This window comes from Mytilus californianus, unplaced genomic scaffold (assembly GCF_021869535.1).
Source record: "Mytilus californianus isolate M0D057914Y unplaced genomic scaffold, xbMytCali1.0.p SCAF_15, whole genome shotgun sequence".
Taxonomy (NCBI): Eukaryota; Metazoa; Mollusca; class Bivalvia; order Mytilida; family Mytilidae; genus Mytilus; species Mytilus californianus.
The window spans coordinates 3756804-3774633 of NW_026262637.1; the positions used below are offsets into that span (position 1 = coordinate 3756804).

Consider the following 17830-nt stretch of genomic DNA (forward strand, 5'->3'; position numbering starts at 1 on the left):
AGCAATAATAATATCCCAAATTCTAATTTATTTTGTCATTCAAAATAAACTAAATAAGTCTGCGACTTAAACAGTAACATAGCATACATTTTACTGTTCACGTTAAATATATCAAGTACTAGATCACATTAATATATCAAGAGTTCTCTGTTTTCAGGTCTATTGACATTCAGGAACCTTGTTAAATACTAATGCTCTGTATAACTTACTTTTGTAACATCAGTGACAACATCTATGGCCTGAGGTGTGACATTCAGTAGCAGTTGGTTCTGAGATGCCATGATAATGTAATATGACTGACTTACTTTTGTTACATCAGTGAGCACATCTATAGCCTGTGGTGTGATATTCAGAAGTAGTTGGTCCTGAGATGCCATGATAATGTAATATGATTGAGGTCTAGGTTCTTCCTTTTCTCCTTCCTCTGTCATATCTGACTGGGGCCCAGCATCTAATTCATCATACATGCTCTGATCTGTATAAAGGACATAATTTTATTTAAATTACTCTTTAAAAAAAAGGTCAATGCAAAGAGTATCAAATGTGGAAGAAAATAAAATGGTTAGAATTTTTTTATAACTTTGAGAAGTGATTTTTCTTGAAAACTCATGAATTCCTTGGACCACAGAAAATTTAATAATTGAATCAAATATAAAGGAATATAAATTCTAACACTAAATCCTTTTATCAATTCTGACACCAAATCCTTGTATTAAAATCATAACACAACATGTTAGTTTCTTATACCAACTGAGGAGTCCAAAGTTTTATAGATCATCTTTATTAAACATTGTTCTTCCATAGAAAAAAAAAATCATATTAATCAGGATTTTGATGATAAATTTAACATAACATTATTTCTGTAAATTTATTCTGCTATTACGTAATAAAGCATGAACTCAATTTCTGCAGATTTCTCTCTGAGCAATTTATACAATTAAAATGTAAGTGTTTATCTATAAAATATTATTAATTTGTTACAGCTGATATATCTGATTGTGTACTTCATGCATAATAGTTATGGTTGCTAATTTGTTATGTGAACCATGAATTCTATAGTAGCTATTGTAAAAATAGCAGCATACTGATTAAATTGATTTTTGTTCTCCTTTGAAGGCCAAAAAATTTTTAAAGAATTTTTTCTTTAATGTTTTTCAAGATATATTCATGTATAAATTTTTAGTATAAATCATCCGCTCAGCAGTACATATTCAATTATCGGTAATAACGACCCCCATTCAAAAATCGTGGATTCTATAGCTGTATACTGGTCAAATAAATGGGTGTTCTCCTTTTGTTGTGATTTGATCGGGTAGTACAAACTATTTCTATTCTACCAACAGAAAGTAAACAAAGATGATATAAGTTCTATGACCCACTTAGCACACAATCAAACTACATTTCAGTGTTCTTTGTACACATTCAAGTATATTAGCTGTAATGAAAATGACATATAATATAATATCAAAACAGTAACAAAAGAACCATGCACACAACAGGGTCAAATAACTAAATCTACAAAGCAGTAAAAAAAAACACCATCCCCCAAACAAAAGTAGGTAATCATTATTTACTTGTCAGATTTTCAACTAATTACAGAAACATGCAATTCTAGTTATAATTTTGGTCTTCATTTCATATTTAAAATAAGGTAAATTAATCAAGATACCCAAGCACCAAGTGAGTTATACTATTGTACACAAAATGCATATAAAGATTTGGGTTATCACCAGACTTGCAGGTCTTAGATGTTAAGTTAACATATAATACTAGAAAGATATTCTATAAGCGTAAAGGGGGTATCCTCTGTAAGTATAGTCATAACTAATTATTAGTAAATAACAACTTGGGTTATTTTAGGGATGTGTCTTTCTATAGGTCTAGTTTTTCAATCAAATATTATAATTTAACTTAAAATGCCAATCTAGTTTGATAATTGTCTGTAAAGGTTGTAACAGATAATGAAAATCTGACAAGTAAAAAAAACATAAAAGTAACCTTGACAACATGGTGTACAACAGGTAAAAAGTCTTTGAAGTCCGCCTGCAATAAAAGGTAAGATAAAACTAAAAGCCAAAAAGTAAACAAAACAAAAAGTCTTTTAAAAGTATATTGTAAAATAATAACTCAATAGTACTGTGTGTACAGTAAAAAAGCTTTACTTAATCTATTTAACACTCAAGCTGCTGAGGATATCCTAATATCTTATTTCAATATTTTTTGGACCACGCCCTCCACATAACTTTTTTCTACAATCGACCTGAATTTCCAAGTAATTAAAAAAAGTAGGATAAGAAGTGAAAATTCAATGTTATGACGATACTGAAGTGCCAGTATAAACAAAACTTATCATCATGGACACACAAGGTTACAGATGTCACAGAGGCCAATTCAGCCTTTGAAATTGTGACACGTTTTTGCAATGTAACAATTTAGACACTTTTGAGTGAGGAAAATAATCTGAAATGTTTGGGGGAATGAAATTGGAAATGTTTGGGCGAGACAAAAACAAGCAAATTTGACATGTTTAAGCAAGGTGGACACGTTTGGGGAGATGGACATGTTTCAGAGTGTTACATATATATTCTCCATGATTGAAAAAAAAAAGGTTTACACATGCAGTTCCATAATCCAAAATTAAAATAAAATAATCTTACTTGGAAGAAATGAAAGAAGAAATGTTCGTCTAAGAAACTCCATTCTGGCTAAATCAAACAGAATCTCATAATACAATTCACTAAGTTATGTACAACATGAAAAACCCTATGAAATCAATATTTTGTTCATGACAAAGAGTTACCCATACACCAGATGTACCCACAACATTTAGTTGCCCACAACATGGAGCTACCCATAACATGGAGCTACCCACAACATGGAGCTACCCACAACATGGAGCTACCCACAACATGGAGCTACCCATAACACCACATGTACCCACAACACCAAGTTACCCATTGCTATATGTACAGGTCCTTTAGAGTTATAAAGACAGGTTTATCTAGAGAAGGATCACAACATTTAGATGCCCACAACACCAAGTTACCCATTGCTATATGTACAGGTCCTTTAGAGGTTATAAAGACAGGTTTATCTAGAGAAGGATCACAACATTCAGATGCCCACAACACCAAGTTACCCATTGCTATATGTACAGGTCCTTTAGAGGTTATAAAGACAGGTTTATCTAGAGAAGGATCACAACATTTAGATGCCCACAACACCAAGTTACCCATTGCTATATGTACAGGTCCTTTAGAGGTTATAAAGACAGGTTTATCTAGAGAAGGATCACAACATTTAGATGCCCACAACACCAAGTTACCCATTGCTATATGTACGGGTCCTTTAGAGGTTATAAAGACAGGTTTATCAAGAGAAGGATCAACCAAGTCCCCATTATCATCATTCTCACTTATATCAGCATCCTCGCTGCTATCACTGTCAGAAAATATCCCTCCCAGTTTGTTGGTTATACTTTGTATAAGTCCGTCGGGTTCTGTGTCAGACTCACCCTGAATACTCCCCTGATGACTTAGTGATTCTGTAATAAGTCACTCTTTTAAAACAGGTAAACCAAACATATTGCTTGAAGTTTAATTACTTTACATTTTGTGACTCGTAGCATATTCTTAACAAAATTAGTGAATTAAGATTATAACTATAAATTAATCTCCCATTTTTTGTCTACACAAATAGATCCATTTTTTGGATCCAGGCAGATAATCCAAAAAAAAAAAAAAGAAAAAAGTTACCTCCCATTTTTTATCTAGAGCATTACCTCCCTTTTTTTATCTAGGCAGATAACTCCCTTTTTAATATCTAGGATGATATTTCACTTTTTGTAGAAGCTTCCCATAGTAATCTTGGAAGATAAATCATCTGTTTTCAATGATTTTCAGTCAATTCTTTGCAAGCATACACGTTATAAGGTAAAAAATATTGTTATGCTGTTAATTATTTAGGCCTTTTCATTTACAAAATGAGACATTTTAGAACTATGTAAAGAAGGACCAAATTGAAGTAAATGCAAAATCTTTCTTATCTTAAGTATAAAATAATCAAATATATTTACTGCATTTACCAAAACTTTTATCACTAGCAATTCTTGACCTGGTCCTGGGAAACTTGTGTCTCATGACAGTTTTCTCTACAATAGAATCATCCGTCTCTGATTCTGATGAACTTGACCTTCGTTTACTCTCCTGTAACAGTTTCTGGACATTGTTTCGGTAAGTGTCCTCCAAACTGAATTCGTCCTGGACATAGTTAAATGTCATAGGATAGCTACGATTCCTTATTACCTAGAATATAAAATATACACAATAAAAGTCATTGGATAGCTACAATTCCTTATTACCTAGAATATAAAATATACACAATAAACGTCATTGGATAGCTACGATTCCTTATTACCTAGAATGTAAAATATACACAATGAACATCATGGGATAGCTACGATTCCTTATTACCTAGAATGTAAAATAAGCATTATAAGTTTCCCATTAATCTGCAAATAAGTAATTCCTTGAAGTTGTAAACCACCACAGAATAACTAAATATACTACTCTAGAGCATCTCATTATTGAAAAAAATAGCTTCTATATCATGGATTCCCTACACGGACCTACCTTCATCACACATTCCCACGGTCTATACTGTCCTTCTTTTTCAGATACTTTCTCTATCAAGAGTTCCCTAACCTGACCTACCTTCATCACACATTCCCACGGTCTATACTGTCCTTCTTTTTCAGATACTTTCTCTATCAAGGGTTCCCATACACTGAGTTTTTCATTAAAATATCTGGCTTCCATCTGAATATCACTTGTCATCTGGAACTGTAAACAAAACAAGTATGTGTCATCTAAATTGTTTGCTGCCTATAAATTATGAATACCCTTTTAATTCAAACAAACTCATAATAGTTCTTATATTTTGCAAATATCTCAATCTTTTAACCTTGAAATTTGACATCGGACTCTGAAAAATAATGTGTGAGTGAATGGGTTCATTCAAATTAGCTATTCTTTCATACTTTTCTTTATCTTATAAATTTATAGACATTGTATTACAAGAATAAGGGACTAAACTGATTCCATAATGTACTTTACTGCATGATGATCTTCATATTACAAGAAGCCTTCAGGAATTAAATGAAGTGCCTTCTCTTAGTGTTAAGAACTGTGCCTCTTACTTGAATGCCCCTGACCTATTAATTCTATATCTCATTTAACTACCATCAACTCTAGTATTCAAACATTCCCTTAAGACTTGACTTGAGAGTTTTGTCCCCTGTTTACTCTAATTGATTTAAGTATTCTCCCCTCCCGTTAACTCCACCCAACTTAAGGCTTATTTTCAGTTTTTATAGAAACTCTATGATGAGAGTAGTAGATCTGAATAATTGAGGTTATGCCCCCTCTTAATCCTCACCTGCTTTTGTAAGTCAGAAATTGTTGCATCAATAGACATCTTAAGGTGAAGTAAATCCACATCATAATCTAAGTTCCTCACTCTGAAGTAGGAATTCATCTTTTTGATTTTCAATGTGATGGATTCTGTCGGAGCTTCTGCAGGCACAAAGGGATCTATAGCACTTCCTTCCTCATCTAGAATTAGTAATTCACACAGCATTAAGATTGTTTGAAAATAGTGATGTGTTAATAATGCAGTTGACCTTTCACTTGCTATATAATAGATGTTTCCCCTTTTATCAAGATAAAATGTTACAATATGTTGTGACAAACAAACTACAGTCAACTCTCATTATCTGTACGTCAGCTAGACCAGAGAAATATTTCGAGATACCTGTAGTTCGACTCAAAAGAATACCAGAAGTTTGACAAAGGGACACAATTCTTTTTTAGCTTCGGAAGGCTAAAATAAATGTAGCTGTATGTAATGATTTTGATGGTATATGAAATTCTGAAAATAACAACTGTGAGATTATCCCAATTTACAATACTCAATTAAAATGTAAAATAGAAACTCATAATACAAAAGGAAGTGGAGATATTGATCAGCTGATGTTTGACATATTCTTTGTTGGATTTGACTGACTAGTCTGTGTTTGGGAAGGGACATATAAACAACAAATATTACTTATTCTTAGCTGATCCTTGTTTGACTAATTGGTCTTTGATTATGTGAGATATAGAAAGAAGGGATACAAAATTTAAATTCTGGCCCAGCATTTTTCAGCTGAGGATGGTTTAACTGGTCAGTCTGTATTTAATATGGGACATAGTAGGGGCATAAAACGTTTTTTTATTTTTTAAATCTTATAAAATCTTACCAATTCTGGCCCTCCATTTATCAGCTGACACAGCTTTGACTGACCACATATCTGTTTCTGGTACTGGTTCTATCGATGTGTCATTTTCCTAGTTATAAATCAATATATTGTCTTTTAATAATAATAATTCATCACTTAATATACTATTACTTATATAAATGGAATGACAACTAATATGATAAGTCAAAGAATATGAAATCAGAATCTAACAAGAATCCACATTTCTTATGTGTCTTGAATGTCTTACTGGAGCATTCTAAACTACTTAAAATTAATATACCCATATACTTTGATCAAAAAAGAGAAAAAATAGTGTATATGAGTTAAAAATCACATAAAACTACAGAATATAACCAATAAATCAAAGGCACAGTACTTTTATTGTTGGTATTCAGCTTCACCTCCAATAAAATCATTTTTTCATATTCTAGAATCCATTCTGATGTAAACTTTCATTAAAATTTCCTTCATTTCTGACTTATTTGGCATTGTAATCATTTCAGCCATTAGATTTGAATAGAAAAGAAATGGTGTATCATATTCAAGACATAAAATCAATACATGCATTTGACAAAGTCGAAAGTAGAGGAACAGCCTTTTATCACTGTTCTTCATATTAACTCTAAAGTGAGGATTTCAACTCAGCAGAAATCTTACACCTAACTGTAATTTAAAGACTGACCCATCAATGCTATAATCTGTATGTGTAATGTAGATCTCTAGTTGGATGTATTACCTTTTTTTTCTGGACCAGTCAGTAATTTAGTGACATCAGCCATGAGATGTAATACTGTAGGTGTTATATAGATCCCTAGTTGGGTGTATTACCTTTTTTCCTGGACCGGTCAGTAATTTAGTGACATCAGCCATGAGATGTAATACTGTAGGTGTTATATAGATCTCTAGTTGGATGTATAACCTTTTTTCCTGGACCGGTCAGCAATTTAGTAACATCAGCCATGAGATGTAATACTGTAGGTGTTATATAGATCTCTAGCTGGATGTATTACCTTTTTTTCTGGACCAGTCAGTAATTTAGTGACATCAGCCATGAGATGTTATACTGTAGGTGTTATATAGATCTTTAGTTGGATGTATTACCTTTTTTTCTGGACCAGTCAGTAATTTAGTGACATCAGCCATGAGATGTAATACTGTAGGTGTTATATAGATCTTTAGTTGGATGTATTACCTTTTTTTCTGGACCAGTCAGTAATTTAGTGACATCAGCCATGAGATGTTATACTGTAGGTGTTATATAGATCTTTAGTTGGATGTATTACCTTTTTTTCTGGACCAGTCAGTAATTTAGTGACATCAGCCATGAGATGTAATACTGTAGGTGTTATATAGATCTCTAGTTGGATGTATAACCTTTTTTCCTGGACCGGTCAGCAATTTAGTAACATCAGCCATGAGATGTAATACTGTAGGTGTTATATAGATCTCTAGTTGGATGTATAACCTTTTTTCCTGGACCGGTCAGCAATTTAGTGACATCAGCCATGAGATGTTATACTGTAGGTGTTATATAGATCTTTAGTTGGATGTATTACCTTTTTTTCTGGACCAGTCAGTAATTTAGTGACATCAGCCATGAGATGTAATACTGTAGGTGTTATATAGATCTCTAGTTGGATGTATTACCTTTTTTTCTGGACCGGTCAGTAATTTAGTGACATCAGCCATGAGATGTAAGACTGTAGGTGTAATATAAATGTCTAGTTGTGGTAGAGCTATACTGTAGTGTGTCTTGTTGTCATTTAGTGAAGAAATACGGGAAAAATCTAAATTACATGGTTTTATCACCTGAAAAACATAGTTACCAAATGACACACAGATACATATACAACATTCAGATAGCTCATTCGACATAGTTTTTCCTTCTGTTTCTTAATTTCATAGATAAATTTCAGATTTTTATCATGTGCTTTACTTTTCTGATCAAAACTGCTTTTCTTTTTAAAACAAAATTGCATAGATGCAAGCATACAATATCTTTGGTGTTTTCTATTTGATTGTCACTTGGATATCTTAAATTACGAGCTAGAGGTTACAACCTACAATACAAAACTATTATAGATTTCAATTTTCTTCTTTTTATGGTTATGAATGTGATATTCTAAATTCTGATAGCATAAAAACTGTAAACCAATTTATCTAGGTAATACCGGTACTTTATTTCGTATTTGGCCCTTTACATCCCAATTCACAGTGATTTTCCCATTTTAATTAGAGCTAATTTCCTTATGCTTGTAGATTAAAACTTTGGTTGGCTTGCTTGCTTTGTTGTATAAACATTTGCTCAAGCATTGTAATTAAGATTGACATCTGCAAACAATATGAATAGGTGGAGTCAAACCTGTATACATTATATTTAGATTTGATTGGACATTATCAAATAATCAAACTTAACTATATACAGGGTTAACTCCGCCTACTTATATTGTTGGCAGATGTCAATCTTAATTACAGTGCTTGATAAAAACATTTATAAAAACAAAGCAAGCAAGCCAACCAAAATCTGGTTATAAAAGCATTATGAAATTTTATTGGTGTATTCATATAAGAGAATACCCAATTTTTACATATTCATAGTCACATTATTTTTCTAACAGTAATCATTATCTTTAAAATAGTTATGTATATCTGTTTTCTTACTTACAGAATTTTCATACAATTCAGATCCATGGAGGGAGGTATACATTTTCATTGATTTTATTGATGCCTGTATCTTCTGTACACTAGAATCTGTGTACATCTCAAACTCTATATCAGTCTGAAATGTAAAACATCAGGGAATTATATTGTATAACCAGTTATCTATTTCATTTCCAGCCTGAAATGCAACACTTTTTAAAAACACCTAGGACTTTTTATTGCACTATTTTTTTGTTAATACGATTAATAATACATCTATTTCAACATGCATTACCTTGTTTGAATTATTTTACATTTTCCTGTCGGGGCCTTTTATAGCAGACTATACGGTATGGGTTTTTCTCATTGTTGAAGGCAGTAGGGTTGCCTATAATTGTTTACATCCACTTTATTTAACCGTCGGTGAATAGTTGCCTCAATAACAATCATAGCACACCTTCTTATTTTTAAATTAAGGCTAAAGTCATCTTAATAAAAGGTTACATCCTTCAGAAATGATAACCCTTTACCAGCACCTTATTTTTCCTCAAATATACCCTGTGAATTAACCTTCAGAGCTAGATATATAATAACCATATGCATTATACCAATGTCGTAATGATAAAATAAAACTTACATCTAAGACTAAAATTCTACTGGTATCTTTCTCTGGATCAGCAAATAGAACAATCTTTGGCTGTTTAACAATTCCCTTCACTTGTAAGACTGAGTTATTAGGACTGGAATCCAGTTGATCTGATACTAGACTGGTTCTTTGCCTAGATTGGTCTATTGGTGGCACATCAGATTGGAACGCTGATTGGTAGAATTCATTTAAAGCCAATAAATACGGAATGTTTAAGTTAATTGTCACTTTATCCATTCTTATGTCAGCTGAAAAACAAAATCAAAATCATTATTTATCTGTCAATTTGCACAATTTATGGCGTTAGAAACTTGAGACCTAGGGTATCCAATTTCAACATCTTCCAACTTAATTATGCCAGATATATAACATAAATATGAGTGAAATGTATTAATCTCATCCTTTACAAATAATTGTAAATCAAATTAACCCAACCTCCTAATAAAAGTAGTAGCCTATCACAATAAGTATCCAAGTGTTGAATAAATCTAAATAAATATAACTGGTTTGCCTAAATTCAGAAGTAGTTTTCAAAAACAATGGAAAACACAAAAGCACATTTTGAAAATTTTTCTATTTTCCAAATCTTCAACATTATGGTGTAATACCACCAAATCATAGTACGTCACATCCGGTTGCATACGAAAATAGGTCGAAAAAAAATATTCCCTTGAATTTGACAGTTGTAGGTAATTGATCCTACATTTCATTGCAGTAAAACATTTCTGGGTCATAAACATATATCTTGGGTATTTCAAAGCACCATTGTTTTTTTATTTGGGGATTCTATAGAATATTTTGGAAACTTGAGGTTAAATGGTTACTAAAGCTTGTATACAGGTTAAAAAAGGGGGAAAATTTGATTGGTTAACTTCCAGTGATGGTTATTTTCTTATATGCAATGAAATGTTATGTGAAATTTTTTCTATAGTACTGGACAGGATCAAACTTTACTCATGCCAAGTATTTCTTTATTTGAAACAAAGATAAATTCTGCACAATTTTTTGAAAAGTGCAAATTTAACAAAGACTAATAGGGGAAAATCAATGGTGGTATTACACCTAATATGGGAAGCTGTACATGCACCTTTGACCTTGTGAGTACTCTCATGTGTTAAAATTTCTTGCTATTTAAGTGAAATATTACTAATAATGAAATATTCTGAGTGGATTGTGTCTCCAAAACACATTTTATGAGAAAATTTCCTTGAAATAGGACTTTACCATGAATATTAGTTGACAGAATAAGCCATACTTAGAGTTTTGGGGAGCTTTTTCTCCTTTTTTCTTATATTCTGCTATACTAGAAAATTTTTCCTAAGAAATACTTTAATAAATATATAGTTTTAAGTAAATGAAATTATTTTCAAAGCAGTAACAACAAATTATTCACCAAAAGAGAAGCTTTTTATGTCCCTCTCTGGAACGCGGCGTAAATTTAAGTTTTACGTAAGGACTTATTGAAACCTCCTTGGAGACAGTAAACTTTTATACGGATAGTTCATTCAGCTTGAATACTTCAATTAATCATTTATTATAACATTTCTATCATAAATAAGTGAAAGTTACCCCAAAATTTTTATTTATTGGCCTATAAAGTAGAAATTTTGAGGAAATGAGAGGTATAAATGGACCAAAAGAGACCTTATAAGGAAGACAAAGAGGTCCATTGGTAGTATTTATCATCCTAAAGTCATCTTTTGTATCATATTCAACTGTTTGTAGGCAGATGAGATAAATATTTGATCATTTATTGGTCCACACTATATTCTATCATGATGCGGCTTGGTTTGGATTTTTCGAAGAAATTTAGCTCGAATCGCTGCAGATGTCGTCTTACATTATACTAGATTTTTCTCAAACTATTGAAATGATTATGACAAAACTTGACAGGAATGCTTGAAATAACCAGTATAACAAAGGAAAAAAGTCACATTCAGTTTATTTAACAAAAAAGTCTTCTTTAGGTGTAATACCACCAAATCATAGTACGTCACATCCGGTTGCATACGAAAATAGGTCGAAAAAAAATATTCCCTTGAATTTGACAGTTGTAGGTAATTGATCCTACATTTCATTGCAGTAAAACATTTCTGGGTCATAAACATATATCTTGGGTATTTCAAAGCACCATTATTTTTTTATTTGGGGTTTCTATAGAATATTTTGGAAACTTGAGGTTAAATGGTTACTAAAGCTTGTATACAGGTTAAAAAAGGGGGAAAATTTGATTGGTTAACTTCCAGTGATGGTTATTTTCTTATATGCAATGAAATGTTATGTGAAATTTTTTCTATAGTACTGGACAGGATCAAACTTTACTCATGCCAAGTATTTCTTTATTTGAAACAAAGATAAATTCTGCACAATTTTTTGAAAAGTGCAAATTTAACAAAGACTAATAGGGGAAAATCAATGGTGGTATTACACCTTATAGCATGATGTACTGATAATATTGAAAACAAGATATTTGGATGGAGATGTAAACATGTGACTGACCTGAGGAGATATATCAGGAGACTGATTTTTGTTGGGGGGGGGGGGGGGAGGAGGGAGGATTGGTCTCATATCAGGGTGAATTGTGATCAGTAATTTTGGTTTCACATCAGGAAGGAAATTATCAATAAAATTAAAATCAGTGAAGGGAAAAAGTTCACTTTTAGTATATGTACTCCAGCTATATTATAAGGAAAGAAAGGTCCACACTATCAAAAAAGGTCCAGAGCCAGAGGTTTGCAGTCCAGTAGTTGTCTTTGGTTGCTGTTTCTCATAATTGTTATTTTTATTTAATGTCATCAACTTAAATCAAAGGGAGGGGGTTAGCACTTACTATGCTATGAGTGGTAGGGATGAGCTGGTGAAAAAGGTGACTATTTCAAGCTTCATGATATAACATTGAGAAATCAGAGGTCATATATGAAAATGTTGCTGATTGAGTCACAAGTATCTGTTATCAGTAATAGATTTTCATCTGAATTTTTTTTACAGATAGCATAAACACCTTAGTCGTAAATGCATCAGAATTTTGTCAAATGTAATAATCTCTCTATAAAAAGAGGTAATCACGATAGCTTTAGGTATATTATTTGTTCAAAATATTAGGTCTAGAAATATTTTTGTTTATATTCAAAGTATATGAAAAAGGGTGGGGTACTGAATGTCTCAGCTGCTGTACCTTACCATAAAAGAATTGAATTGGCCCCCTAAGATCATATGTATAGAGATAGATATAACTGACCTTCCTGATGTCCACTTGACCTTGCTTTATACACAACAGATATCAAAGGTAGGTTTTCTTGTTGAGATACCTGATGGCAGTAAAATATCCTGAAATCAAATCAGCATACATAATTATTTGTTTCCGTAGAAAAATATTCTAACTAATTCAAACAATCAATTGCAAGATCAGTATTATAAGTAGCTATAGCAATTATCTAAAAATGTATTTCACAACCATTACAGGCAAGGGTCCGGAAACGGTCATATTTGCCAGTCATGTCCTAAGATGAAACTATTTGTCCGAAACGAGTAATTGGGATTTAGGACAAATTTTATTTTTTTACAGAAGTAATTTCGGTCATTTCATTGACTCAATGTTTGAAATCGGATTTCTTAATCGCCATTTTGCACTTGTGATCACTTGTTTTTGTTTATAATCCCTTTCCTGTAATAAAACTGCCACTACAGTAGTTTGATAATCCTGAGGGCCCTCCTAATATCTATATCAATGCCTCCGGGAAACATTGGCTAATGATCGCTAATCACTTTTTACCTGTGGTTTTAATTCACACCTGACAGTGATCACAAGCTCAGAATAATATCTTTAAAACATTAGTTCCCTGACAAGTGTTATCATTATTTATTTACTTTTCATCAAAGACAGTCATCAATTCTGATTTAAAAATAAAATCTAAATTTACGTAGAAAAAAGTATTTTTTCATGAGTAACACATGTGCTTTATTTACTATGTAATACGCATGCGTGAAATTGTCTTCAACAAATTTAATATTTAAATCGTAAAATGCAAATTGATTTCATGCTAAATTAAACGAGTGCAACTATTATCTGTTATATTCAAACACTTTTAAAGGTAATAAAATAAAAAAGCCATAAAAAGCCGGTGATTTCCTGTCAATTTGATAAACAAAACAAATCCGGAAATGAATCCGGAATTATTCGTACTTTAAAATATCGCAAACTTCCGGTTTTAACTTTTGTCAAATCGAAAGAAACGTAAGCAATGTCTGAGAAATTAACCATTTTGAGTCATTAAAATCATTTCAATTTTAGACTGTTGCCTTCCCTAAACTGTCCTTCATGCGATGAAACAGCAATACAAGTTCGTCATGTTCGTTGATGCTATGAATATAGTCAAGTTGATATCGACAACTTTTCAAACATCTCAAAATGACCGAAATTGTCTGGAAAAATTTCCGGATCCTTGATTACAGGTCATGATAAGATATGTCCATTCTGTACAATGGTTAAAACTGATAATACCTGATATAAAGTAAAAAAGAAATATTTTAAGTTTGAATCACTAATTTTCCTTTCATTAATTTGCTATTTTTTTTTCATAGAAAAGTTTTTTTTCTCTTATTCTTAGTTGATTTATACCTTTCCTGACTTGCTGATTATTTTTATTTAATCAATGTATGGCTTGTTTGATCTGTTCTTATTGGTCAAAACTAAATTATGACATCAAATTTTTTTGCTTTCCTCTGAATTTCTGTAGTGCAAAACAGTCTGGTAAATATATATAGATTGTACCACTACATCGAGTGTGATACGATATTTCTCAACTGGAGACCGTTAGATTTTAACTATCTAAAATGCTCAGCGACCTCACGATTTAAATTTGAAAATCTAACTGTCTCAAGTAGAGAAATATTGTATCATACTCAATGCAGCGGTAGAATCTATATTTATTTACCAGACTGTTTTGCACAATATTTTATAATACACTGATGATTTTTTTCTATAAATAGTTCACAAAAAATTCTGTTTTGGTCATTAGTTTTGCTGTCATGTATTGAAGTTATAATGCTGTATGCAATTACTTATATTCTACTTTATTTCATATGCAACTTTTAATGACCAAGTTACTGTCCATCTTTAGGTTATACATACCTTTTAACAACTGGGTTACTGTCAGACATAGTGTCATCAAGAGACAGATTGGGTACCCTTACATTACTGTCCATCTTTAGGTTATACATACCTTTTAACAACTGGGTTACTGTCAGACTTAGTGTCATCAAGAGACAGATTGGGTACCCTTACATTACTGTCCATCTTTAGGTTATACATACCTTTTAACAACGTGTTTACTGTCAGACTTAGTGTTATCTAGAGACAAATTTGGTACCCTTACATTACTGTCCATCTTTAGGTTATACATACCTTTTAACAACTGGATTACTGTCAGACTTAGTGTCATCTAGAGACAGAGAATGTAGTGTAATATTAACATCCATTGCTATGTCATCTTCAGGGAAAGTGTTAACTCGGATGTTTAATTCTCCTATCTTACATAAACTTAGTCTATTCCTGTGGTAAATCTGAAACACAGATTAAAGTGTCCAATGCCAATATTGTTTTTGATAAGCTTTTAATATCTTTTTGAAAGCATTGTTCATAAACAGTAATTTTTATTTAAGTTACAGATTTGTAAGTAAATATGAAAAAAGGAGATTGTGACAACAAATTCTCAAAATGGCAACAAAATAAAGATCTGACAAATGCAAACATGATAATTTGTTTTTTATGTTACTGGTAAATCCATGTTCTCTCCATTATTCTATAAATCATTTTTAGAATAGAACTCTTGTGATTATAACAGAGATTATGAATTTATAAACAGCAAATATTTTTTCAAAATGAACAGGAATGCATGCATTAACGTGCTAAGCATACCTCCACTCATAATTTCAAGTATAAAAAGAAACAGGAAGTAGGTATCCGACAGATCTGAAAAGTTCTCGCTGTCTTGCAAATTACAACTCATTACTGTCAAGCTGCTTATCAAATTTGAAGATATTCTTTTCAGTAGAACCCTGAGAAAAGCGTGAATGAAATATTTGTTGAGTGGACGGACAGCAGGACAAATTGACTGACTGAAGGATGGACAAGGTGAATGCAATGTAGCCCCCACTCCTTTAGCAGGTATATAAAATTGCTACATAACTGTTATCAGTATATCAACTAATGACAACAATTCCTGTAAATCATACCTCGAGTGGAGAGGCTTCAATATCAGTCTTTTCATCAAATAAACACAATGTTAGACCTTGTAGTGTAACTAAAGCATTGTAAGCCGTCTCTGTGTCTGTGGTGGGTGAGTCAACAACATCTACTCTGGCTAATGGACTGGAACCTACATCTGTAAAAAGATTTTTTTAATTACATTTCCAAAATATTGGCCCGAGAACACAGTTATTTCTTAGAGCATATCTTTAAGACAAAAATCGCAAATTAAAAAAATCACACCTGCTCTATCCAAAAAAGATTTTTACAGTGTAGTGTACTACTATTGGGACAAACTATAGAAAAATCTATCAGCTCTAACTCAAAATATGCATACATACTAATTTTTGACGTTTTCAAACTGGACTAAATCATTGCTATATCTAATCAAAGCGCGAAAGCGCTGTAAAGGCAGTTAATTACAGGTTGTGTGTATTTTTAGTCCAGTTATATCATTATCTTGCATAGTAGTGTACTTATCAGAGGTGGCTTTCAGTATTTAAGATTTAGAGTTCTCTAATGATATTGAACAAGTTATATGAATGTCATATTCTGAGCACTATATGAAGGTGATTGTTCTCACTTGTTTATGAACTAGTGCATTATGTCCAGTTTGTACCTTTTTTATCTATGTTTATAGTCAAATTAGTTATCAAAGGTACCAGGATTATAATTTAATACGCCAGACGCGCGTTTCGTCTACATAAGACTCATCAGTGACGCTCAGATCAAAATGGTTATAAAGCCAAACAAGTACAAAGTTGAAGAGCATTGAGGACCCAAAATTCCAAAAAGTTGTGCCAAATACGGCTAAGGTAATCTATTCCTTGGATAAGAAAATCCTTAGTTTTTCGAAAAATTCAAAGTTTTGTAACAGGAAGTTTATAAAAATGACCATATAATTGATATTCAAATACTGTTTAAAATAGTTAGGCATTTTCTTTTTAGTAATAAGTAAATGTTATCAACTGTATTTTATTCAACTCTGCAAATGTGGTTTGTTACTGTTAAGTATGGATGTTTCATTGGCAATCATAACACATCTCCTTATTTATATAATGATCTATATTCAATGACCTCAGGTACAAAAAAAATGTATGTAACTTAACTATGATGGGAAACCTTTGACTTCTTTCTTTTATATAAACTTTTGATTTGGTACCATAGAACTATGTAGAATAAATGTACATTGCAACATGTCAACTCTTTCAATGACAATACTTTTTTAAGAAACTATAACTCCAAGCAAAATTATATTTCCAAGTTTAAAGTAATTTATGAATGAAAAAAGGAGTTCTTAATTAAGAAATAAACTGATTCGCTGAGCGCAGCTGGATACACCTGCAGAGGTCCAACCCTGAACAGTTGGGGCAAAAATGGACACAATATTCAAGCTTGATACAGGTCTGAATTTGGATTGTAATTAAATATTTGACATATTATAGTTTCTGAATAAATGTAGTCAAAGAACTTGAAATCGGTTATATGAATCGAATTTATATTCAATTAAAGATTTCTTGCTGTTGTGCAATACACTGTGCTGTTGCGCAATACTTAATAAATCTGTTGCCAGACTATAAACAAATAAAGTTCAATTTCTTCTCAATGTCATATTTGAAATTTATGAAAATCTATAGGGAGATTACATCAATAGCTATAAATAATTCACCAAAGTTTCATGCGAACTGCTTAAAGCATTTTTGAGTTGTTGTCCAACAAGAGTGCACACGCTGAAATGTCTCGCTTTCTTTACTAATCACTGATATTATATTGATAGTCCTTGATATAAAGCTTTATTACAACTGTCACATAAACATTAACCAAGAAAACCAAATATTGACCAATGAACCATGAAAATGAGGTCAAGTTCAGATGAACCATGCCAGGCAGACATGTACAGCTAACAATTCTTCCATACAACAAATATAGTTGACCTATTGCTTATAGTTTAAGAAAAACAGACCAAAACACAAAAACTTAACACTGAGCAATGAACTGT

The 17830-nt window shown here is 31.9% G+C and overlaps 1 protein-coding gene across 8 annotated transcripts in view; it reads right to left on the minus strand.

The window, feature by feature from the left end:
• Positions 1-17830, minus strand: part of LOC127725225 (intermembrane lipid transfer protein VPS13C-like) — a 144021-nt gene that overhangs the window by 49749 nt on the left and 76442 nt on the right. For 5 of the 8 annotated variants that reach the window (XM_052232080.1, XM_052232085.1, XM_052232081.1 and 2 more), the window contains 12 exons: positions 15819-15967; positions 14989-15146; positions 12823-12911; positions 9576-9832; positions 8964-9077; positions 7946-8107; positions 6299-6386; positions 5437-5612; positions 4713-4841; positions 4085-4304; positions 3047-3544; positions 306-475 (listed from right to left, as the gene is read on the minus strand). In XM_052232080.1, the coding sequence (XP_052088040.1) occupies positions 306-475; positions 3047-3544; positions 4085-4304; positions 4713-4841; positions 5437-5612; positions 6299-6386; positions 7946-8107; positions 8964-9077; positions 9576-9832; positions 12823-12911; positions 14989-15146; positions 15819-15967 (2210 nt within the window). Of the gene's footprint in view, positions 1-305; positions 476-1998; positions 2044-3046; positions 3545-4084; positions 4305-4712; positions 4842-5436; positions 5613-6298; positions 6387-7945; positions 8108-8963; positions 9078-9575; positions 9833-12822; positions 12912-14988; positions 15147-15818; positions 15968-17830 lie in introns of all 8 variants that reach the window. The other 3 variants (XM_052232084.1, XM_052232083.1, XM_052232082.1) reach the window with 3 other exon arrangements.